Source organism: Aquarana catesbeiana, linkage group LG04 (genome assembly GCF_042186555.1).
Source record: "Aquarana catesbeiana isolate 2022-GZ linkage group LG04, ASM4218655v1, whole genome shotgun sequence".
NCBI classification, from domain to species: Eukaryota; Metazoa; Chordata; class Amphibia; order Anura; family Ranidae; genus Aquarana; species Aquarana catesbeiana.
The window spans coordinates 395,881,169-395,908,377 of record NC_133327.1 but is presented as its reverse complement, the minus strand read 5'-3'; the positions used below and the strand labels follow the sequence as shown (position 1 = coordinate 395,908,377).

The 27,209-nt window shown below is 42.6% G+C and overlaps 1 protein-coding gene across 1 annotated transcript in view; it reads left to right on the top strand.

Moving 5' to 3' along the window:
* LOC141141259 (uncharacterized) overlaps window positions 1–27,209 on the top strand; it is a 1,017,917-nt gene that overhangs the window by 735,501 nt on the left and 255,207 nt on the right. Inside the window, exon 37 of the mRNA XM_073628940.1 lies at window positions 11,476–11,523. Coding sequence (XP_073485041.1) covers window positions 11,476–11,523 — 48 coding nt within the window. The remainder of the gene's footprint in view (window positions 1–11,475; window positions 11,524–27,209) is intronic.

Genomic DNA, 27,209 nt, shown 5'->3' with positions numbered 1-27,209 from the left:
CAAAAATCCATACCAGACCCTTATCCAAGCACACAACCTGGCAGGCCGCAGGATAAGACGGGGAACGAGAGAGGGTGGGGACAAGGGCCTCATCCTCACAACCCTTGCTGGGTGGTTGTGGGGGTTATCTGAATCTGGAAGCCCCCTTTGACAAGGAGGCCTTTAGATCCCACCCCCTCATGTGAATGGGTAGGGGTACATTGCACCCCTACCCATTCACCAAAAAAAAAAGCAGTGAAATGTGACAAAAGACAATAGCCAGTTTTTGACAATTCCTTTATTATAAAATAGCTCTGAGTGGTCTTCTCCCCCAAGTTGTGCCTCCCGCCGTCATCTTCTCCTGTTGCTGTCTCTCTTGCTGCCATCTTCTGTCGCCGTACCTCCCATCACCGCCTACTTCTCCCGCTGCTGTGTTCTTCCTCCTTGCCGTGTTCTTCCTCGCCACCGTCTTCTTCTGTTGTGTTGTCCCCCGCTGTCTGGTGTCTCTTACACAGCCATGGGGCGTGACCATCTGTTGACGTCACATGCAGAGCCCGCCCCCTTTATTTTCTGGAAAAAAGGGGGCGGGCTTTCCGTGTGACATCAACGGATGGTCACACCCCATGGCTGTGTAAGAGATGCCAGACAGCGGGGGACAACACAACAGAGGAAGAGGTGGCGAGGAAGAACACGGCAGCGAGGAAGAACACAGCAGCGGGAGAAGTAGGTGATGGTGGGAGAGATGGTGACAGAAGATGACTGCGGGAGAGACAGCACCAGGAGAAGACCACTCAGAGCTATTTTACAATAAAGGAATTGTCAAAAAACGGCTATTTTTTTGTCACATTTCATTGCTTTTTTTGGTGAATGGGTAGGGGTACAATGTACCCCTACCCATTCACATAGGGGGGCCGGGATATGGGAGCCCCCTTGTTAAAGGGGGCTTCCAGATTCTGATAAGCCCCCCACCCACAGACCCCCGCAACCAAGGGTTGTGGGGATAAGGCCCTTGTCCCCATCAACATGGGGAAAAGGTGTTTTGGGGGACCCCAAAGCACCCTCCCCATGTTGAGGGCATGTGGTCTTGTACAGTTTAGGAGGGGGGCGCTCTCTTGTCCCATTTCCTGACCTGCCAGGTTGCCTGCTTGGATAAGGGTCTGGTATGGATTTTGCGGGGACCCCTACGCCATTTTTTTTTTATTTTGGCGCAGGTTTCCCCTTAAAATCCATACCAGACCTGAAGGGCCTGGTATGGATTTTGGGGGGACCCCATGTAATTTTTTTTTAATTTTGGCATGGAGTTCCCCTTAAAGTCCATACTAGATCCGAAGGGCCTGGTATGCACTGGGGGGTCCCTACGCTGTTTTTTTCCTTGATTTTTGAATAGCTGGATTTTTGGAATTGCACACCATAATATTATTGAATAATTACATACCATTGCATGCATTTGAAGAGTTAAAATGATGGAATAAACCAAACTGATATGCATTCGCTAATTATGCTGCTGAGTACAATGTACATTTTAAAGAGGTGATACCATTGGTGCCCAGTTGTTGCCCACTGGTTGTGGGGGTCTGCAGGCAGGGGGCTTATCGGAACCTGGAAGCCCCTTTAACCACTTCTGGACTGCCGCACAACTATATCCGTCCTCACTTTGAGGACAGATATCGTCGTTATGGCAGCAGCTAGCTACAATAACCCCAGTATCACCGCGTACGGCTGGCGGTCTACTGCGAGATAAAAGTGGTCTCTGCGGCAGACTCGCCGCAAGATCACTTTTATCCACAGTGGGAGAGGGGCACCCCTCCTGCCGCGATCCGGTGCCCTTCGCCGCTTACCGTAGCCATCAGCAGTGGCAGAGGATCCTTCCCGTGGCTGTGCATGGAGACGAGTGAGGGGAAGATGGCCACCCATCTCCATGACACTGCAGGGCGGAAGCGACGTCACTTCCGCCCATAGCTCTTAAAGGGCCATTTTTTTTCATTGTTTTAATGACATTTTTTTTTATTGCATTTTAGTGTAAATGAGATCTGAGGTCTTTTTGACCCCAGATCTCATATTTAAGAGGACCTGTCATGCTTTTTTTCTATTACAAGGGATGTTTACATTCCTTGTAATATGAATAAAAGTGACACATTTTTTTTAAAACAGTATAAAAAAAAAAATAAAAGGTAAAATAAATAAAAAAAAAAATTTTAAACGCGCCCTGTCCCGCTGAGCTTGCGTGCAGAAGCGAATGCATACATGAGTAGCGTTGTTCTAACCACACATGTGAGGTATCGCCGCGATCGGTACAATGAGATCAATAATTCTAGCCCTAGACCTCCTCTGTAACACAAAACATGCAACCTGTAGAATTTTTGAAATGTCGCCTATGGAGATTTTTAAGGGTAAAAGTTTGACACCATTCCACGAGTGAGCACAATTTTGAAGCATGACATGTTGGGTATCAATTACTCGGCGTAATATTATCTTTCACAATATAAAATAAAAATTTCTTTTAAAAAAAAGTGCACTTGTAAGACTGCTGCGCAAATATGGTTTGACAGAAAGTATTTCAATGACCGCCATTTTATTCACTAGGGTGTTAGAAAAAAATCTATAATGTTTGGGGGTTCTAAGTAATTTTCTAGCAAATAAAATGTTTTTAGCTTGTAAAGAACACATCTAAAAAAGAGGCCCGGTCCTTAAGTGGTTAACAAGGGGGCCCCCAGATCCCGGACCCCCTATGTGAATGGGTAGGGGTACATTGTACCCCTACCCATTCACCAAAAAACGCAGTGAAATGTGACAAAAGAGAATAGCAGTTTTTGACAATTCCTTTATTAAAAATGTTTTCTTCTTTCCCCCGCTTCTTCCTCCATCTTCCTCTGGTCTTCCTTCGGTTTTCTCCTTCTTCCTCCAGCTTCTTCTTCCCTTGCTTCTTCCTCCATCTTCACCCACTTCTTCCTCCGGTCTTCTCCATCTTCCTCCGGCTTCTTCTTCCCTGCTTTGTCCTCCAGTCTTTCTCCTCCACCGCTCTCGCTACCGACCTGCTGAACATGAAAACAACAAACCTCCTCCAACGCTGCAGCCAGCTGACCTGTCTGCTTTCATAGCGCACATTTCATATAAAACTATGTGGCGTGGCCTCCGGATGACGTCAGCAGGAGACCCCGCCCCCTGTGACATCACTGACACATCATGCCCCAGGCAGTGAAGTCACAAGGGGCGGGGTCTCTGAGTGACATCACCCGCCCCAGCGCAGCATTGGAGTAGGTTCATCTTTAGAATGTTCAGCGGGAGAGGTGGTGGGAGCGGCCAAGGAGAAAGACCGAAGGAAGAAGCTGGGAAGAAGCAGCTGGAGGAAGAAGGAGAAAACCGAAGGAAGACCGAAGGAAGATGGAGGAAGAAGCGGGGGGAAAGAAAACATTTTTAATAAAGGAATTGTCAAAAACTGGCTGTCTTTTGTCACATTTCACTGCTTTTTTGGTGAATGGGTAGGGGTACAATGTACCCCTACCCATTCACATAAGAGGGGCAGGATCTGGGGGTCCCCTTGTTAAAGAAGGCTGCCAGATTCCGATAAGCTCCCGCAGACCCCCACAACCACCGGGCAAGGGTTGTGGGGATGAGGCCCTTGTCCCCATCATTATGGGGACAAGGTGCTTTGGGGGGACCCCAAAGCCCCCTCTCCATGTTGAGGGAATGTGGCCTGGTATGGTTCAGGAGGGGGGGTGCTTGCTTGTCCCCCCTTTCCTGACCTGCCAGGTTGCGTGCTCGGATAAGGGTCTTATATGGATTTTGGGGGGACTCCTACGTCATTTTTTTTCATTTGGCATGGAGTCCACCTTAATATCCATACCTGACTTGAAGGACCTAGTATGGACAGGTGGGGGAACCCAAGCTGTTTTTTTCTTTGATTTTTACTCTGTATTGCCGGGAACCGGCAATTCATTACAGCTACGAGCAATTTTAAATGAAATTTTTTCCTTTAGAAATGTCATTTTTCTGTGGTACAGTAATAAACACAGGAAAGATGTGCTACTTTACAGGCATACTATAGACACCCCCCAGGCACGATATTTAAAGGATTTTTTTATTTTTATTGTTTCACTTTAAGCATTATTAAAATCACTGCTCCTGAAAAAACGGTCATTTCAAAACCCAGATCCCCATACAATTTTTATGGCAAGGAGCTTGCATATAAACCTTCAGTGAGAACTTTGTATTTTGCAGGTTCGAGCCCCATTGACTTCCACTATTCCCGCATATGTGATTTGACAGGCATGTTTGTCAGCAATAGCGCTGTGCTCTGCACTATTACAGCATAAAAAACTGACACTTTTGACAAATTTTTGGAACCAGTGACATTTATACAGCAATCAGTGCTATGAAAATGTACTGATTACTGTATAAATGTCACTGGCAGGGAAGGGGTTAAAACTAGGGGGAGATCAAGGGGTTAACTGTGTTCCCTAGGTGTGTTCTTACTATGGAGGGATGGGACTGACTAGGGGAGTAGACAGATTAGTGTTCATACTTAGTTTGAACGCACGATCGGTCTCCTCTCCCCTAACAGAATCGGGATTTGTATACACGGATTCCGGTTTTTGCTCTGTCACAAATAATCAGCCCAGAGGACACGCTGTGGGCGCGTGCGCATCTCCTACAGTGTCTTAAAGAGCCGACGTACAGCTACGGCGGCTCGTCCAGAGGAGCCAACAGCGGCTGGTCCAGAAGTGGTTAAATGAGCAAATAAGTCACGGTAAAAAAAAAAAATGTGCATTATGTTTTAGTGAATTGATCTTTATGTCAGCAATAATATTAATGTTACAAAATGTTATGAAATCAGCATCTGAGCATAGTCACATTGAACAATTATGTGCAGTGTCCAGTCATAGTTGTATTTATGCCTCCCAACTCTTTGCAGACATTTAAATAGATTGTGCCACATTGGTAGTCTTCCTAAAATCCATGCCTCTTGCAGTGCATTTTGGCACATTCTTTAACCACCTCAATACCACTGTGCATACTGTATATATACAGCCTCGTATTTAGGTGGTTATTCCAGGATTATGGTTGCAGCTACAACATTCTTTTCAGCCACTAATTCTCTTTGATGTAAAAGTGATCAACTAAACAGTCCCCCCGCCACTGCTTGCCTCCTTTTCTGGGATCTCCCATATCACCTGAGAGACCAGGACCAATGCTACAGGTTGGATTCGATGCACTGTTAAAGGTGGAAGGAACGGATGTTCCTTCTCTTCTTTTGTGACATTGGAACCCTGAGTTGAGGATTTTGTCAATTCCGGTTTTGGTTTCCTTGTTTACAGGCCGTTACCGGCTTGTAAAGCAACAGATGAAAGCAATCTTGTTTTAGAGGCCAAGACCTAAGATGTCTCCAAAAAGAGGACCCATCATGGCACATGCTGTTGTTCATTCCTTGTGATAGCAATAAAGTTGACAAAAAATAAAGGTACAGTGTAATAAAAAGTAAATACAGTAAATAACAAAGTTATTTAAAAAAAGAGCCCCCCATTGCTCATGCACAAATGCGATTTCACATGTAGGTCCTGCATGCATATGTAAACAGTGATCACATCACACATGTGAGGTGGCCCACGAACATCAGAGTGAGAGCAATAATTCTAGTACCAGACCTCCTGTGTAGTGTTAAACTGGTAACCTGTAAAGGTTTTTAAAGTGTTGCCCATGGATAATGTAATGTACTGTAGCCATTCCAAGTAGGGTTGTCACATCATCCCTTTAATCCAGGACACACTCTCTTTACACAGGTTCCGTGGCTGATTAAAGTGGTAATTAAACTCACTTGGTGCCTAATCTGCATTAAATCCACCTCAGAACCTGTGTAATTAATATGTGTCCTGGATTAAAGGGATGATGTGGCAACCCTAATTCCAAGGGTGTACGCAGTTTTAAAGCATGACATGTTTGGTATCTATTTACTCAGTGTAACATCATCTTTTATACTTCATCAAAAAAAATGTGGTATTCACTAAAATTCACTAAAATTCAATAAAGTATATTATTTTCTGAAAATTTGCATTTGATAAACCGCTGCCCAAATATGTGACAAAAAATTCCAATATGGTCCTGCCTGGTGGTCAGATGATTTTTGCAGCAAGTACACCAACTCCTTGGTGCCTTTTTCCACTCAATTCCATTTCTGGATCCACTTGAAGCTTTCTCAATCACAAGCAAGAGGGACTTTCTAATTCCCAGTTTGTTTTTATGAGCCACATGCTGACTGCAGCTAAGCAGGTTGTTGCCAAGGTCTGGCTATCACTGAGTATTCCATTTTCAGAGGAAAAATTAAGAATACATTGGACCCTGATAAACAAAAAGTTAATGGCTCACATACAGAAGTATATGCCTAAATTCTGAGGAGACACCATGACCGCAAACTATTAAATCCCTAGTTCAACCCTGACCCAGATGCCCCCCACCCAACTCTTACCATACTTACAATACTGTACCTTATGAAAACTTAATAAAAACGATTGAACAAGAATGAAATTGCAACACCCACCATGTTATTTTCCAGAGCTTCTGCTTAAAAAATATATGATGTTTGGGGTTCTAAGTAAATTTTCTAGCAAAAAAAAGATTTTTATATATGTGAGAGAAATATCAAAACTGCCTGGTTTTTAAGTGGTTAGCATGCATCATTGTGCATGTTAAAGTGTAATTTTTGATGGCAGTCCATTCTTTTTGGCTGAGCTGATTTGCCAAAGCACCAACAAAATAGATGTTATCCTTTTTGTAACACAGCATATCACAACACAAGGCATGTGCTTTGTTGTCCTCTTCAGCATAAAGATTCAGGCTACTAATGTATATGTGCATTGGGGTGCCTATCATAATGAATAGTTTGCACAAAATGACATGCGTTAATGCACATTGTGGTAATGTGTGGTACAATGAGTTTTACCACAATGCATAGGTCTGAAGGGGGCTCTGTACCAGAATTAACTGTTGGAGAAAGTATGCAGTCTGTGTTGTAGAGCTATTTATAGCTGTGCAGACCACCAAACAAGAATAAGGAGAGATGGTTTCAGGTTTCTTGAACTACAGATGATCTTCAGACTCCTTGGAACCTCTCCTGAAGCAGATATGTCCAATACAGAACAAAGAAACAAGACAAAAATCATCAATTTGTAGATTTTCCCTAGTATCCTTATACAGCCCTGGCTCCATATATTATCAATAAAATATTTTAAGGTTTACTTCTGGATTTTGCATAAACTTTTTTTGTTGGATACTGTGATTACTGTCTTTTTTACTAGGGGATAAAATATGATCCATTTGTCACAGATTTTTTTTTATTCCTTGACAGCATCATTATAATGAAATAAACACAGGCTGAAGCTTTATATACTGCCTACAGTTATTTCTATAGCTAATTTTCCAGTCCATTAAAATCTACTAGAGTGAAATTGTAAATGTCATTACACAGAAAATAGATTACCACACTAGAAGGCTATACTAAAGACAAAGTCCTAATTTTTTTAATTAAAGGAAAGTAACACAATGCATATGTAACTGCAGTGAGGGAATAATGGCTTTTTTATGTTTTCATGTTGACCATAAAAAAAGTAAGATCTAAGAAACAGATATATCAAGAAAAGGGAACATCTAGTATCTCTAGACTAGAAAAAAATTTTTAGTCACAACCACTGCTGATACCACTAATATAAATGACTAATACTACTTGTATTACTATTACTATTAGTAATAATACAAATATAACTAGTACAATGAGAAAAGGTCAAATAAAAAATAATAATGAATGTAGCCTCTTACAACGTCCCATGCTTCTAACAGTTAGGCTAGTGTGAAAAATACCTTTATGTGATTACTCCTCCTTAGCCTGATATAGCAGAACAAATATGAGCTATGCTAAATTTGAATATTACCAAAGAATAATACCTTTGTTTTTATGGTAGTGTATATGTTCAATAACATGCAGGGCTTCTTAAATCTCTCTGTGGCTCCAGTGGTAAAATTTCAAGTTCCAATCAACTGTTGCACCAAAGTCAAATGGCCCGATCATGAACTTCCTTGGGTATTTTCCTTGTAGTATAAACAAGCAGGTGAATAAAACCTTAAAGTAGATTGAAAAGTATCCTGATAGTAGAAGGCAGAAGCTCAAACTACTGCTGTGAAATCTCACCACTCAAGTCTCATAGAGTTTAGCAGGAGATCTAGCCAACTGGAACACAGTCCAAACTGAAATTCCAACATGGGTGCCATTCACCTTTAACAAAGTGTTCATGCTCAACTGTATTCATCCACGGTATGATTATTTATAGTAGTATTATAATAACCTGCCTTAGGTGCAGCTGTTCTATAATAATCCTATCCTGGATTGTGTTACTTTCAGTAATCCTTTTCCTTTTTTGCTTTGGGCTCAAATCTTTTGTGTATTGGAACATCTCTTTTAAGCACTTGTAGTTGTGGCTACAAAGGTCAAAGTCTTAAGAGGGATTGTATATTGTCACAAATGTCTGTATTTTTAGTTCTTATTGACCCTATCCAAATGCAGACAGTAGTATGCTGGTTAGTTCTTTATGATGATGGCATAGAAAGCTTAGATTTGACCTTTTAGAATATGGTAGGTTAGTTGGTCTAAATTGGCCCTAGTATGTGTGAGTATAAATGTGAGTTAGGGACTGATATGAATGTATTATATATATGTAAAGAGCTGCAAAAATTGATTGTGCTATATAAGTACCTGTACTAAATACATAAAGTACAATGATGTACTTTACAAATGTGCTCCTCAGAATCCTAAAGTCAGCAGAGAACACCACTGTAGGCCATCTTTTATGAAATGGAAGGGCCACAGTGTGGGTAAGAGCAGAGGTATACGACATAAAGTGGGTAAAGATATCTGCTTTCTATTAAAAATAATTCCCTAAGTGTTTACAAAACTTTTTATGTTTAGTGTTTGAAAGAGTGGGTAAGGTTTTTAATCTCCAAGAGATTTTACTGTTATTCAGGGGAAAAGGAAATAATTCTCGTCACTTCCTGTCTTGGTGATGACATTTTAACTAGACACATATTGACATATTGACGGTAAATCTTTAACAAAAACAGACAGAAAAAAAAGCTAGTACCCCAACACCTTTTTCAGTCTGTGTCCCTGTTGCACATTTTTTCTCTATTACTTTCTGTAGAAACAGTTGTCTCTTTGACAATGCATGAGTGGAAATTGATCAGTGCACCAAGTGAAACAGAGGCTAAGAAAGCAGTACAAGTTTTAAAGTTATAAGCAAAAGAAAAGTGGAAATTAAACATTCCAAGAAATGACAAATCAATGACAGTGTAGTAAACATTTTTTTTAATCACACTTTAATAAAATGGTTACTGATCATAATCATTCATGGCATGTTAAGTAAAATCCCCCCCCCCCAACATGTTCTTGTTTTTTATGTTGGTGTATTGTGTTGTTATTTTGGTTATTCTAAACATCAGGATAAAAAATGGAGAGTAAATGGCATTTATTCACTTTTAACACTGGGTACATGCTTGTGTTACTGTCTTTTGATGATTTTTCAATTTTAATTTGGACTTTTTTCCCAATTATGCAAAATCCCATAATTAGCAACCAAATACGGTACATACTGCAAGTAAACAACAGGGTCAAGTTTGACTATTGGTTTGTAAGCACACTGAGTGTTGAATTTAAGTTCCCATGTTTTTAAAACATTGATTGTCAATTCTAATAAGGATATGCAGTTTATATCTATTGTTTACATCTTATTAAAGGAATGATACTTTTGCACACCACTTGACTCAAATAAATTTTTGCCGTAAAATTTATGCCAAGTTTATTCACCCTACTAAGAAACAATGGCTGACATTTCTGCTGTGAGAAATATATATATAATTTATATATATATATATATATATATATATATATATATATATATATATATATTTACACAAAACTAATAGACAAAATAATAAGAGGTCTATATATATAACTTTGCTGAGTGAATGTCTCGGCATACACACAGCCATCTTGAATGATCCTCATAATTGGGGTATTTACTAAAACTTGTGCACTCAAAATCTGGTGCAGCTGTGCATGGCAGCCAATCAGCATCTAACTTCAGCTTGTTCAATTAAGCTTTGCTCATAAAACCTGAAAGCTGATTGATTTCTATGCAGAGCTGCACCATATTTTGCACTCTCCAGTTTTAGTATATAAATCCCTATGTTTCTAATATGTTTCTTTCCTGTGATTCTCAGCTCCATCTAGTCGATATAATGCTTTATTTGCCTGATTTAGGTATTTCTGAAAAATTCCACGTTACGGCCACCAGACGATTATAGGAAATACACATATTAGACATAATATAAGAATAATTCTCAAAGGCGGTGTGATTGCTGAGACATTCACACATTTTTTATTTTTTCTTGTAAATATGACCCTAAGTGTATAAAGCACAAACAGAGATATGGGTAAACCCACCAGCCCATCAGGATTTAGGTGGAAAGTATCTGACAATGCTGTTTGTAACACTACATTGATGTTTGAAGTTCTTGCTTTTTTTAGAGATTTATTTCTGTCTGCGTCTCTCTTCATAGAGTTTCCTTAATTTCTTGTCTGGTGAAACAGGACAAGTGAGGGGCAATTTCTCTAACAAGGACATGGCTAACAGTAAAAATATGACAGAATTTCTAATTCTTCTGCACTCTATTCAAAATTAGAAAAACGTTGCTTATGGCATTTCTAATTATTTTTCTAATCATAATTTCACATTTAAAATGGGTTTAAATAACAAATATTTTATTGCCAGTGGCTCAGCTATACAGTATCTAAATATAGTTCACTTTTACTGCATTTCATACTGTAACTCATTGAAGTAGAGTTAAGCTGGCCATCCACAGCTCAAACGTTCAGGAATTTGAGCCCCTGTCAAACTCAAAGGAGCCAGGTGGAAAATTGCTGACCAGATCACTGCTTGGGTTTTCAGGAAACCGTGGGTGCTGTGGCTATGTGAATACAACAAAAATCAGCATAGATTGCTCCATCCATGCTATACTGTATAGCGTGAATGGGGAAATCGACTGATTTATCTCATTCAGCCTACTGGGTTTAATGAGAGAAATCCTGTAAAAAAGATTATATTTTAGTTTAAAACTAAGGCACACACATCCTCATATGTAATTGGTCTCAGTTTTAGGACACTACTGCTATAATTGACTATATTTTCGGGGGTTGTATAATTTAATTGGCTTAATCATAAACACTTCCCTGATAACCCTTTCTCACATCTCCTTACAAACATCTTGAAATTGAAAAAGTATTTAGGAAATTAACATAATTTTACATATTTTTTTAATTACAACATATATATATATATATATATATATATATATATATATATATATATATATATATATATATATATATATAATGAATACTATACTGTGTTATTTTTTTCTTTTATATTTCTAATGAAAATGTACTTTTTTTTTCAGAACCAATAAAAGAAAAGGAAGAAGAACGAGTGGTTGTGATTCCTCCAGGTAACCTCACCAGCTGATGGATAATGTCTGTGAAACTTATTTTTTGTTTGAAAAGGATTAAAACTCATTTAGTTTTATTTAGTTTTTTTTGTCTGTGTTCTTTTGAGGAGATTTTCTTTTATGTCTTGTTGTGTCTTTGGGACAGGAAGTGAGAGGAAATATCTCCAAAAGAAAGGGTAATTCCCTACTTAGTCATTTGTTACTTAAACAGGTACCTCCTTTTAAATATTTAGCCCCACCTCCTGCTCTGTTGATAATTCTATCATTTTGTTTTTCACATCATCATTGGGACAAATAGAGAGGATGAATTAATCCATCTGGGTGTTATAAAAACTTATAAAAAGCAAAAATGTTATATTACCATGACCTAGTAGATATTTGGTGGGAGCTAAACACATCCATAAAAGATTGCATGTATTTCTCGCATGCTCACAATGCTTATTTATGCATTGACCATTTTTTCACACCTTCTAACGTGATCCCATAATGCAGCTCCAGGAAAATAAATGAGGTACCCTGGTCAGACTATTCAGTGCTTTGGACTATTTAAAATTAACCTTGTTGTTGAGCTGGCCCATACCTTGGCACTTAAATGACTCCCTTCTCAGGAACCCTTCTGTATATTTTGACATTGAGCAACACATTCAAAAGTTTTTTGCACAGATGACCCTGTTGACACCTCCCCTGTGACTAATTGAATGGCTCTTGAGGCCACAGGTCCAGGATATCTGATCTAAATGGCGGCTTGCGTGAAAAAATCCTCGAAATCCCGTATACATCAGAAAGAATGCCAGCTGTCTGATTTACTCTCTAAACATAAACAAAACTTGGACTTAGATCTTAGAGATAAAATCAAAGCTCTCTGACTGGAACTGAACTTGTGCTTAACGACAAAAGTGGAAAAAAGGTGCAAAGCTGTGAAAAGCTCTATACTCAAGAAAACTATCCTGGGACACTGCTGGCCCATTAAGCTAATCCCTGGTGTTCTTGTACAGCTATTCTGAAAAAAGCCTGTCTTGGCCTTTTCTTTATCATATTTTATGGCAATGGAACTTTGGACTTAAGTCCTTGCCTTGGGGCTCTATTTTCAACTCCATCTGCCAACGTCATTGCTAGGGATGAGCCGAACACCCCCCGGTTCGGTTCGCACCAGAACCTGCGAACGGACCGAAAATTTGCACGAACGTTAGAACCCCATTGCCGTCTATGGGACTCGAACGTTCGAAATCAAAAGTGCTCATTTTAAAGGCTAATTTGCATGGTATTGTCCTAAAAAGGGTTTGGGGACCCGGGTCCTACCCCAGGGGACATGTATCAATGCAAGGGAGCAGTGATTTTAATGATGCTTAAAGTAAAAAAAAAAAAGTCTATAGTATGCCTGTAAAGTGGAGCGTGTTTCCCGTGTTTAGAACAGTCCCTGCACAAAATGTCATTTTTAAAGGAAAAAATCTCATTTAAAACTGCTTGCGAGTTTATTGTAATGTCGGGTCCTGGCAATATGGATGAAAATCAGTGAGACAAACGGCATGGGTACCCCCCCCAGTCCATTACCAGGCCCTTTGGGTCTTGTATGGATATTAAGGGGAACCCCGCACCCAAATTGAAAAAAGGAAAGGCGTGGGGCCCCCATGCCCTATATATTCTGAACAGCAGTATACAGGCGGTGCAAACAAGACAGGGACTGTAGGTTTGTTGTTAGGTAGAATCTGTTTGTAATTTTGGACTGGTACATTTTTAAAGTGTAGCTCCAGCCAAAGAATCTATTTTTAAGCTTTTTGGAAAACATAGGGAAGGGTTATTACCCCTGTAACATTTGTTTTGCTGTCTGTGCACCTCTTCAGAAGATTTCAACTCACTTTCTGTCCCAATGACAAATGTTTTTTGAAAATTTGGGGTTTTTTGTGAAACAAGGATTGGTGATAAAGCATCAGTGGAGAGGAGACACGTTTTTCCCATATTAACTCTTACAGGAGAGAATTTCCCTTCCTAGGGGTAGATTTCATCTCACTTCCTGTTGTCTCCTTCCGTTTGCAAGTAGGAGTCATTTGTAAGTTAGATGTTTGAAAGTAGGGGCCTGCCCTATATACTCAGCAGAAATTTGGGCCTTAGGTGTTGTTGTGGCCACAACACTGTAAGCCCTCACAGGGCCCTGCTGTGAAATATTAGATCAAGAATTGTAATTACATGCCCCTGTTGAACAGGGGCAGAAAAATTGGGCCTTTGGTGGTGGTGCTGGTGCCACAACACTGTAAGTCCATACTCGCTCTTGGTGGGTGCAGAAATGGGCCCTGCTGTGAAATATTAGATCAAGAATTGTAATTACATGCCCCTGTTGAACAGGGGCAGAAAAATTGGGCCTTTGGTGGTGGTGGTGGTGCTGGTGCCACAACACTGTAAGTCCTCACTCGCTCTTGGTGGGTGCAGAAATGGGCCCTGCTGTGAAATATTAGATCAAGAATTGTAATTACATGCCCCTGTTGAACAAGGGCAGAAAAATTGGGCCTTTGGTGGTGGTGGTGGTGGTGCTGGTGCCACAACACTGTAAGTCCTCACTCGCTCTTGTTGGGTGCAGAAATGGGCCCTGCTGTGAAATATTAGATCAAGAATTGTAATTACATGCCCCTACTGAACAGGGGCTGAAAAATTAGGCCTTAGGCACTGGTGCTGGTGCCACAACACTGCAACCCCTCACAGACACTCTAGTTGGAACGCAGGAACGAGCCCTGCTGCAAAGTATTGCATCAAAAATTGTAATTACATGCCCCTGTTAAACAGGGGCAGAAAAATTGGGCCTTAGGCACTGGTGCTGGTGCCACAACACTGCAACCTCTCACAGATACTCTAGTTGGAATTAAAAATGATTCACCATAAATTCGCCCCAAGTGAACTCAATTTAGCAGCGCTAAAAACAATCCCTAACCATAAAGGGTCATAAAGTGAAGAATTAATAAATCAAACAAATATTAAAATCATAACATCACTCCTCCCCATTATTGTGCATAAAGTGATAAAGTCAAAAACTCACAAAGAATGGTGAATAAGCCACTAGAGTGAATAACCTAACTGTGCACACAGAATATGATAATGGATAATAAAAAATATATATATAATATATGCTGTGTGGGTTGATGTGATTCAGTCCACAAAAATATATATGAAAAAATTATAAGTATGTGTCCACAAACAATCCAAAAGATGAATAATCCAAAAAAATTCCGTGACGTAATGTAGTGCAGATCTTCCACTTAATAGAATCTTCCGCCGCACCTCTGTGACCGTGAATCCACTCCCCTTAGGTAAATAAACTCACCAGCTCCTTTTGCCCACACTCTCGTGTCAGGGCCACCAAGCTTTTATCCCACACAATAAGGGGAAGTATATGATCTCCTATGGTACACCTTTATATCCAGAGTATGATGCCAAGGAGCTCTCTCCGCATGAAAAAAAGAAAATAATCCAATAGTGCAATAACGTATTGATATTTATTTAAAATAACAAAACCCTCAACCATTGAACTCACATCTTTAAAAATCACTGCAAGCTCAAAAATAGCACAGCACAGCAAACTGTCACAGCATCAACTCAAATTAGTAAACCAGTGTGTGGTGGTCGCGGCGGACCCAGGTACAGCGCTCTCCAAATACCCGTCTCACCCGCTCCCTGATGTAGATAGGATCAGCTTCCGCACTCCCTCGTATGGCGCTCCCTGTCACAGCGTCCTACGTCACTAGCGTTCGATTGCCGTGTAGCCACGCCCCGACATGTTTCGTCATAAAGACTTAATCATGGGATTGGCTACACGGCACGGCAATCATTCTTTTATACCCTTAACCTCCGATCCGAGCGGAAGTTACATAACTGCGCCTGCGCGCTCCCAATGTCAGATCCGAGCAGAGATCGCACCACTGCGCCTGCGCGTTCCCCGTGTCCCCGCTCGCACCATTTAACACTGTTACAATTCAGCGGAACACAATATATGTTACTGCATATTCCATTATTATAAATCTCAAAGAATTTCATCTTATAATGTTCCTCCTAATATTGTTGCCAACATTAGTGCTATACTGATTAGGTTTTAACCCCCACATTCTAATAAAAAAACGGTTAGTTCTCCCGTATACAAGTTAAAATTAAAAATTAAAAAATAAAAATTGCAAAATCAGGGTAACTGTTCCCTTGAGCGAATGGTTAGAGCTAAACAAATTTCTATTATGGAAAAAGTAAAAAATAAATATATGATAAAAAACCATTACTATTAATCTACCATTGAACAGATCTATGACATTGATCCAGTATGTAATTTCTACCTTGTCCTAAGCAGAATGGATATTTCACCTAAAGGGGTTGTATCTAACCATAACTTTATCTCAAAATATATACATGGACCCAAACTGCAAAAAAAAAAAAATTAATAATCATTAATGAAACAGTTAAGGTCCAGTTCTATATTGAGACCCCTCGGAAAAAGACTCTTGAGCAAGAATATCCATCGGGTCTCACGTTGGGATAAGTCCCTCACCCGATTTGAACCTCTCCAAGTAGGGTAAACTATATCAATCCCACAGAATTGGAGAAGACTGGGGTCTTGATCATGTTTCTCTTTAAAATGGAGGGACACACTGTGGTATTTGAATCCATTTCTAATGTTAGACATGTGTTCAGATATCCGCACCCTAAGAAGTCGTTTGGTGCGTCCAACATAAAACAGACCGCAGGGGCACCACATTAAGTACACCACATACGATGAGTTGCATGTAATGAACTCCCTTATTTCAAAGGTTTCATTTTCGTAATTGGTGATACTCTTCATTCCTCTATTACTAATTCTAGCTGTTTTGCAGCATATACACTTCCTACATGGATAGAATCCACTTAAATCTATCTTTATAGACGGGCGCCCAGGGGGATCAAGGATCTTTCTCACCACCCTATCTCCAAAACTGGGGGCCCTTCTATAGATGAACTTAGGGCGTTCAGGCAGAACTTCCCCCAAATGGCGGTCTCTACAAAGAATATACCAATATTTCTTAAAAATATCTTCAATTTCTTTGTATTGGTGATGAAAATTCGAAACAAATCCCCATTGGTGTTCATTGGAGGTGCGTAATTCTTTTCCTCTGCTTTTTAAGCACTCTTCCCTTGGGATATTGGCCACCTGTTCTATAACACTGTCTAGGGATCCTTCAGAGTATCCCTTCTGCATGAATCTCTCCTTTAATATATTGGCCTGTGTATAGTATTTGTCCTGTTCTGAACAATTCCGACGGATTCTCAGCATTTGGCCCTTTGGAATATTCTTTATCCAAGCCGGGTGGTGACCGCTCCGGATGGACAAAAAACTGTTTCGATCAGTCGGTTTGAAAAATACATAAGTTCCTAGAGAGTCACCTCTTTTCTCAATAGTCACATCGAGAAAATTGACACTCTTGTCACTTACTTGTGCCTCCAATTTGATGTTATTCCCATTAGTGTTAAGGTAACTCAAAAATTCGTCCAAAGATTCCCTAGACCCCTCCCACAGCAATAGGAGGCCGTCTATGAATCTTCGATACAATCTGAGTTGCGGTAGTCGTTTACTGAAGATGTATCTGTCTTCCCACTCAACCATAAACAGGTTGGCGAGGCTGGGAGCATATCTGGCTCCCATAGCCACGCCAACCTGTTGAGAGAAGAAATGACCATTCCACCAAAAATAATTATGCGACATGCAGAAGGTCAGGGCATGGCCTAAAAACCGCTTCTGCATGTCAGGGATGTCATCTCTCCTACTTAGTGCCCAATTCAGTGATAGAGAAGCATCCTCATGCTGGATGATCGTGTAGAGGGAAGCTACATCGGCCGTGACCAAATAGGTCTCGGCCATAGGATTGAGACGAATATCACTCAAGTGTTGGAGGAGGTCAGAGGTGTCCTTAAGATATGCCTTAGTGATTTTCACACTGGGTTGGAGAAATTTATCTAAATATTCTCCGAGCCGCGCCGTTACTGATCCTATCCCATTCACGATAGGACGTGCTGGGGGTAATTTGGGATCCTTATGGATTTTAGGCAACGTGTAGATTACTGGAATCCTACACGCGCTCTGAACTAGATATTTCTTTTCTCTTTCTGCAAGGCCTCCCGAAGATGTTTCATCCTCTGCTCCCTCTGCGATGGCAAGATAAGGTCCGCAACCTTACCCTTGTAACGTGGATCAAGGAGGGTTGCCAGCCAGTATTGGTCCTTCTCCTTGATACCACGAATACAAGGATCCTTCCGCAGGCTTTGCAGGATCAGGGAGGCCATGCAGCATAGGTTTGCTGAGGCATTCGGTCCGGAGTCCTCTGGGTCACTAAGGACGACATGGTCCGCAGCCACCTCCTCCCAGTCACGTACAAGTCCATGTGTTTCTTGGGACTGATCCCTTAAAGACTGCTGCTGATGCTCAGTGCCGGGCTCCACCTCCATACTGACACAATCTTCCTCCTCCTCCTCGTCCTCTTCCTGTGTGATCGGCGGGCACGCAGGAACACTGTCTGGATAAAGGGGGCCTTGAGAGCTAAGGAAGTCCTCCTCTTCCTGCCTCTGTTCTGCCTCAAGTGCCCTATCCATTATTCCACGCAGTGTGTGCTCCAACAGGTGGACAAGGGGGACAGTGTCACTGATGCATGCACTGTCACTGCTCACCATCCTTGTGACCTCCTCAAATGGTGACAGGACAGTGCATGCATCCCTGATCATGGCCCACTGGCGTGGGGAAAAAAAAAAAGCTCCCCTGACCCTGTCCTGGTGCCATAGTCGCACAGGTACTCATTGATGGCCCTCTGCTGCGTGTGCAGCCGCTGCAGCATGGCCAACTTTGGGTTCCACCTGGTGGGCATGTCACAGATTAGGCGGTTCTTGGGCAGGTTAAACTCCTTTTGGAGGTCCGTCAGCCGAGCACTGGCATTATATGACCGGTGGAAATGCACACAGACTTTCCTGGCCTGCCTCAGGACATCCTGTAAGCCCGGGTACCTGCCCAAGAACCGCTGCACCACCAAGGTAAGGACGTGAGCCAAACAGGGCACATGGGTCATTTGTCCCTGTCGGAGGGCAGAGAGGAGGTTGGTGCCATTGTCGCAAACCACAATTCCTGCCTTAAGTTGGCGTGGTGTCAACCACCTCTGAACCTGCCCCTGCAGAGCTGACAGAACCTCTGCCCCAGTGTGACTCCTGTCCCCCAACCACACCAGCTCAAGCACCGCATGGCATCTTTTGGCCTGCGTACTTGCGTAGCCCCTTGAACGGCTACGGAGCACCGCTGGTTCTGAGGACAAAGCACAGGAAGAGGCCATGGAGGAAGAAGAAGAGGAGGGGGTGGAGGAGAGAGGTGTGTCACAATCATTAGCATTTTGGAGGCGTGGTGGCGGAACAACCTCCAACACTACTGCACCTTGTCCTGCATCCTTCCCAGCTGCCAGCAGAGTCACCCAATGCGCCGTGAAACTTAGGTAACGTCCCTGTCCATGCCTGCTGGACCATGAGTCAGCGGTAATATGCACCTTACCGCTGACCGCCCTGTCCAGCGAGGCATGGACATTGCCTTCCACATGTCGGTAGAGAGTCGGAATCGCCTTCCGTGAGAAAAAGTGGCGTTTGGGTACCTGCCACTGAGGAACTGCACATTCCACAAACTCGCGGAAGGGGGCAGGTTCTACCAACTGAAAAGGCAGCAGTTGAAGTGCTAGCAATTTTTTCAAGCTAGCATTCAACCGCTGCGCATGTGGATGGCTGGGAGCAAACTTCTTTCGGCGGTGCAGCAGCTGGGGCAGGGAAATTTGCCTGGTACAATCTGACGTCGGTGTACCAAAAGCAGATTGCCCACAAGTACTTGGCTGTGACACACCTAATTCTACACCTTCATTCCTCTCAGTGCAGGTCTCAGAGAGGACTGAAGGTATAGTGGGGTTGGAGATCTCAGCTGATGAGGAGCAAGGAGAGGTCCTCTTTGTTCTTTGGTGTGGGTCTTTTAGATACGCTTGCCAACGAACTGCATGGCAGGTCAACATATGTCTGGTCAAGCATGTGGTACCCAAGCGGGAGATGTTTTGGCCACGCGAGATACGCTTGAGACATATGTTGCAAATAGCAGCGGTGCGATCTGATGCACTCGTCTCAAAAAAGGCCCACAACAAAGAACTTTTTGAATAACGTGCAGAGACTGCAGCGCCCTGCACATGTGGAGCTTTGGGGTGTGGTGCAGTCAATGTGCTGCCCTTAGGCTGGCCCCTGGAGGGCATCCTGCCTCGTTGGTGATGTGCTGCCTCCTCCTCCTCTTCCTCTCTCCTATCAGGCACCCACGTTGAGTCAGTGACCTCATCATCCCCTCCCTCCTCATCACTGGAGCAAACCTGGCAGTATGCTGCAGCAGGGGGAGCATGACTGCCAGATTGCTGTCCTTCTTGGGCACCCCCTCTGTCCGTGCTCATGTTACTGCCTTCATCGAGCTCAGTATCATCATCAGAGCCTTCCAAACGCTGGGCATCCTCCTGGAGCATGTACCCAACACTGTGGTCAAACAGTTCGAGGGACTCCTCAGGAGGACATGGTGGGGCTAGGGAAGGAGTCACTGATGACATTGAGCCGAGGGAAGAGGCCGCTGCTTTGCCAGACAAAGTACCCTGGGCATGGGTGAGAGAGGATGAGGAGGATGAGGACGGCTTGGTCATCCACTCGACCAAGTCTTCCGCATGTTGCGGCTCAACACGGCCAGCTGCCGAAAAAAAGGCCAAGCGTGTCCCATGGCCAAGTGCTGATGAGGATGCACCGTCTCCACGACCAGCACTAGACACAGAGCCTGCTTGCCCTCTCTTATTGGCTTGTGACTGTCTGCCTCTCCTTCTTGGCCTTCCAGACATACTAATGGCCTGTAGCTGCACTAAGCTGGGATATATCTAGCAAAATCAACTGCCTGCCTGTAGTATGAGAACACCACCAACCTTCTATAGGTAGCTTTAGCTGAACACTGTGCAGAGCTCGCAAAAAAACTAACTTGTAGCTTTTTTAGCTGCCTGCGGTAGTGATAGGATCAGGAAAACACCACCAACCTTCTACAGGTAGCTTTAGGTGAACACTGTGCAGAGCTCGCAAAAAAATAACTTGTAGGTTTAGCTGAACACTGTGAGGTGGACGCACCACACTAACTTGTAGTTTTAGCTGAACACTGTGAGCAGGATGCACAGCACTAATTTGTAGTTTTAGCTGAACACTGTGAGCAGGACGCACTGCACTAACTTGTAGCTTTTGATGAACACTGTGCAGAGGTCTCACTACACTAACTTGTAGGTTTAGCTGAACACTGTGAGCAGGATGCACAGCACTAACTTGTAGTTTTAGCTGAACACTGTGAGCAGGACGCACCGCACTAACTTGTAGGTTTAGCTGAACACTGTGAGCAGGACGCACCCCACTAACTTGTAGGTTTAGCTGAACACTGTGAGCAGGACGCACCCCACTAACTTGTAGGTTTAGCTGAACACTGTGAGCAGGACGCACCCCACTAACTTGTAGTTTTAGCTGAACACTGTGAGCAGGACGCACTGCACTAACTGTAAATAGTCTAGCTGCCTGACTGTGGTACTAATAGGATCAAAAGAACACCAGCAATTTTCTTCAGGTAGCTGTAAATACTGTAACAAGACAAGCCAGCCTGTCAGTAAGAAGATAACAGGAACGGATCTAGCTGAACACTGTGAGCAGGACGCACTGCACTAACTGTAAATAGTCTAGCTGCCTGACTGTGGTACTAATAGGATCAAAAGAACACCAGTAATTTTCTTCAGGTAGCTGTAAATACTGTAACAAGACAAGCCTGCCTGTCAGTAAGAAGATAACAGGAACGGATCTAGCTGAACACTGTGAGCAGGACGCACTGCACTAACTGTAAATAGTCTAGCTGCCTGACTGTGGTACTAATAGGATCAAAAGAACACCAGTAATTTTCTTCAGGTAGCTGTAAATACTGTAACAAGACAAGCCTGCCTGTCAGTAGGAAGATAACAGGAACGGATCTAGCTGAACACTGTGAGCAGGACGCACTGCACTAACTTGTAGCTTTAGATGAACACTGTGCAGAGGTCTCACTACACTAACTTGTAGGTTTAGCTGAACACTGTGAGCAGGACGCACAGCACTAACTTATAGTTTTAGCTGAACACTGTGAGCAGGACGCACCGCACTAACTTGTAGGTCTAGCTGAACACTGTGAGGTGGACGCACCGCACTAACTTGTAGTTTTAGCTGAACACTGTGAGCAGGACGCACCGCACTAACTTGTAGGTTTAGCTGAACACTGTGAACAGGACGTAACACACTAACTTGTAGGTTTAGCTGAACACTGTGAGCAGGACGCACCTCACTAACTTGTAGGTTTAGCTGAACACTGTGAGCAGGACGCACCCCACTAACTTGTACGTTTAGCTGAACACTGTGAGCAGGACGCACAGCACTAACTTGTAGTTTTAGCTGAACACTATGAGCATGATGCACCACACTAACTTGTAGTTTTAGCTGAACACCGTGAGCAGGACGCACTGCACTAACTGTAAATAGTCTAGCTGCCTGACTGTGGTACTAATATTATCAAAAGAACACCAGCAATTTTCTTCAGGTAGCTGTAAATACTGTAACAAGACAAGCCTGCCTGTCAGTAAGAAGATAACAGGAATGGATCTAGCTAAACTGAATACAGTGTATATATATATATATATGCAACACCTGGGATGCATATATATACACAATACACTGTAAGTGCAGCTAACTGACTGACTGTTCTGCCTAATCTATCTAACTCAAATCAAATGACACTGTCTCTCTGTCTATCTCTTTCAACGCCGGAACACACACTACACAGGGCCGCCGTGCAGGCGGCCTTATATAGTGTGGGGCGTGTACTAAATCCCCTGAGCCATAATTGGCCAAAGCCTCCTTGGCTTTGGCCAATTACGGCTCTCCGTTCAGACGGCACTGTGATTGGCCAAGCATGCGGGTCATAGTGCATGCTTGGCCAATCATCAGCCAGCAATGCACTGCGATGCCGCAGTGAATTATGGGCCGTGACGCGCCACACGAATTTGGCGCGAACGGCCCATATCGTTCGCAATTCGGCGAATGGGCGAACAGACGATGTTTGAGTCAAACATGGGTTCGACTCGAATACGAAGCTCATCCCTAGTCATTGCCTATAACTCAGAGGTCATAAATACAAGAACAGGTACTAGGCAGAGTTACCTCCTCTCCCCACTGTTATTCATTATCACAATCAAAGCATTGGCTATAGTTAATATATCGAACCTAGATTTTCAAGGTATCGCTAGTGGTGCCAAAATTCACAAATACTTCCTATTCGCAGACAATTTATTAATGTTTATTATGGAACCGGTGGTATGCATTCCTAACATATTGAAAACTTTGTTCGAGTTTGAGACCATTTCTCATCTGAGAGTAAATAAAATGAAATTGGAGGCGCTCCGTGTAAACCACTCCTAACCTCGGTCAAAGCTTCTTTTCCTTTCAAATGGCGTGCTCACTCACTTCCATACCTTTAGGTAAAACTTACCCTGGACATCTCTATGCTGCATCGAGCTAATTATGCTCCTTTTATTCTTCTATAGATACTGAACTGAAACTTTGGCAATCATACACTCTTTCCTGGATAGGTAGCATAATGGCTCTTAAAAAGACTGCCCTCCCTGCACCTTGTATATCCCCAAATCTAGAGGGGGTCTGGGGGTTCCCCACCTCCAGAGGTAGGATAAAGCAGCCCAGCTAATACAATTAATGCAAATATTTTTTTCAACATACAGAATCAACTGGATCATGCTAGAGGCTCAGGTGGGTGCTCCACACCCAATTAACCTTCTTCTATGGCTTCCTTCTAAGAATAGTAGAGCCATCCTGATTCCCACACTATCACACTCCCTCTGGCTCTGGGACATGACTTGTAAAACTCACCTTCTATGGGTCCCCACATATGCTTGTAGCTCCCCTTTTCAATAGCCCACTTTTCCCCCGTGTCAGTCCAAAACTTGAAAGTGTTTGGAACCACTCGATTAGATATTTGCAGTCACCAATATAAACAGGAGGAACATAGGGAGCCAGGTAGGGGTGGGTCGAAGGGAGCACTTTTCTCTTGTTTCTTTCTCTCTTGCTCTCTATCTTTCTTTCATACTTTTTCTCTGTTCCTACCTGTTCCAACACTACATGCAGGACCAGTTCGCGCTCTGATTCTATGTCGCTCTGTCCATTATTGAGATTTTTTTATCTTTTGGACACACCAGGTTTTATCATATACACTGTAGTCACAACTGGCTTTCCACCATCTCAGCAGTGGTAGGCCCTTAGGTTGTACATGCAATCTTTTGTTTCTTGTTTTTGTTTTGGTGCCCACCCTGACTCCATATGCCCTTGTCCCACTCCCCTTCTCCCCCCCACCTCCACACCAAGGCATCCAAATTATACACCCAACAGGTAAAGTGATCATGTAGATTGATCTCTGTATAGAGCTTATAATTGTTAAAGTTTGTATCTTTTGCTTAGGTCCTGGCAGTCATTTATGTACAATGCTTTCGATTTCTGGAAACCATTTGGATGCAATTTCACTTTCATGCACTTTTTAAAAAATGTAATAAAAACTATTGAAACAGAAAAACATATAAAATGCAATAAACATATGTTCTAACCATTCTCACTTCTTCAAAACTAAAAAGAAGGCCTTGCCTTTAAAAATATTTTAAAATCCTTTATATTTAATAGGGAATATAAACATGTTATATAGTTTCTAAAGTTATAAGTAATGGTATATTGATGATTTATGAATCTTAGATATGGGCAGCAATTCCTCTCATAAATGAACAAAAACACATAGGCTGTACATGTGTTTGACAAGCAGGTCAATGTGAACTAAATGTAGTCACTATAACTCAGTCCATTAAACTGATGTTAAACTTAAAATGTAAAAAAAACACTGTCAGCAGTAATGTACACTGAGCCATGCATGCACAGCTCAGAATACAATTAAGGCACCCACTCTGTGACGTGATGTAGTAGCTCTCATGCACATGAGTGGCAGTGAAATTATCATGACCTGACCATCTATGCTGCCAAATAGAGAAAACCCAAAAAGAAGACCGGGATAAGATGGAAGTGCCTGAGCACTAACAGCTCAGCATCATAGGGTATCCTTTGACAAGTAAGTCTGTCATAATGTGTTAGTATGCGGTACATACCTGTAGGTCCAAGAAATATCTCCTAAACCTACACAGTTTAGGAGATATTTGCAAAAAGACAGGCACTGCTGTCTACGGGGCATGCGCTGTAGACAGCTGTGCGCAGGCACACTGAGCATGACGCTGCTAACGGCGATATGCCGTTAGTGGCGGCTCCCATGCGCATGCGTGGGAGTGACGCCATCGCGGCTCCGGCCAATCACAGTGCCGGAGCCACAATACCCGGAAAGAAGATAGACGCTCCATAGCAGAGGGTACAGCAGTTACATTGCAGGCTCCTGTGTCAGGTAAGTGACACATAATGGGTTACTATGCGATGCATAGTAGCCCATTATGCTTTACCTTTGCAGGGAAACAAAGAGGAAGTATACCCATCAAGGTTTACTTCCTCTTTAAATGAAGCCAGGAAAAAAGATTTTATTTCGGTTTGCATGGTAAGGGCTAAAATCTCTTCTCAGAAACATCTCAGCCTATTATTTTTAACAGAAACAGAGTTAGAAATGATTAGAACCTCCCTGGATATTGAATGCTATCTGTGTATTTAGCAGTGATGTGTTAAGATGAGAAGAACTTTCCTGGGTTCAGTTTGAGCAGGGTTCAGCAATGAATTTCAAAGAAGTTCAGAGGCCAAACTGAACACCATTGAAATCAATGGGAGCCAAATCTGTCAAATTCAAAATGCGCATTTTCTGGGCTAATAGACAGGGAGGTGTCAAAAAAATAGATGGGGGGTGGGTGAGCACTGCCCTGGGGAACGTGTACCAATGCAGTGATATGCCACGTACACACGATCAGACATTGATCGGACATTCCGACAACAAAATCCATGTTTTTTTTCCGATGCATGTTGGCTCAAACTTGTCTTGCATACACACGGTCACACAAAGTTGGTCGGAAATTGCAAACTTCAAGAACACGGTGATGTACAACACATACGATGAGCCGAGAAAAATGAAGTTCAATAGCCAGTGAGGCTCTTCTGCCTGATTCCGAGCATGCATGGAACTTTGTGCATCAGAATTGTGGACACACAATCGGAATTTACGACAATGGATTTTGTTGTCGAAAAATTTGGGAACCAGCTCTCAAATTTTGTGTGACGGTGATTCCAATGGAAAATGTCCGATGGAGCCTACACACGGTCAGAATTTCCGACAAAAAGCTCCCATCGAACATCAGAAAATCCGGCTGTGTGTATGGGGCATTACAGTGGCCATATTTGGGCAGTGATGTCATATATAACAGTGGTAGAAACACACACATACATGATTTTCAGCTCCCACTGAACAGGAGACCAGGGTTGAGCATTCATCAGAACACTCAAACAGCCAGAGTTCAGCCCACACCTACATTTGGACTGAACCAACAGCTTATGCCTAGTGACATTGTCACCAGTACAGGAAATTAAGGTAGGTTTCCCCAATAGGGACACAATATAAGCAAAATATAAGCAGGTTAAACTTTAACTTTAAATTTTGTCAATATTGGGGTTGGTTTACTAAAACTGGAGAATGCAAAATCTGGTGCAGCTCTGAATAGAAACTAATAAGCTTCTAGTTTTTTTTTCTTAAAGCTTAAAGTGGTTGTAAATTCCCCTGCCCAACTTTGTTGCATGTAAAGCAATTTGTAATCACTTACTTGTAGGTGGCTTTAAAAATGTCACAAACTGCACTGTTTGGGAGATATTGCAGATATCTGTTTCAGTGACGTCACTCACGCATGCGTATTTTGTCCCTCGTTTACGGCACACTCAGCAAGACTTCAGTCTATTCATCTATGTGCCATGCCTTTGATAGCAGAGCTCCACGGCATCACAATCTCACGAGATCCTGGTGTTCTTGAAACACCCCATGTGACCAGCTACATCACGGGGGGTGTGAACAAGGACATTCATGTTTAACACTGGGAGGAAATTTGCATGTGTGCTCTTAATGGTTTGCTGGGCCGTTGCCACTAAAACACGGCTTGGTTAATCTTTACTGAGCATGCCCGGGATTATGGCTTGTTCAGGGAGAAAAGGGCGGAAGTACAGATGAGGCTGGGATCGGAAGGCAGCCACAAATATGGCGCCGGCTTAGGCAGGAACAGATAAAAAAGAAACCAAGCTGCAGAAACAGTAAAAAAGATCCTAGAATGCTAATTCTTATCCTGGTGAGTTTATAAATGCTATACCTAGTGGCCATATGATTACTGGGAATATTTCTTCTGAGTTTACTTCCTCTTTAAAGGAGTTGTAAAGTTTCAGGGTTTTTCACCTTAATGCATTCTATGCATTAAGATGAAAAATCTTCTGTGCTGCAGCTGCCCCCCAGAGCCCCTCTTTTTCTTACCTGAACCCAATCGTTCCAGCAACGAGGATGAGGCCAGCAGCTAGAGCCGCTGTCTTTGGTCCTCAATGGATAGATTGATAGCAGCAGACTGCCACTGCTGTTAATCAAA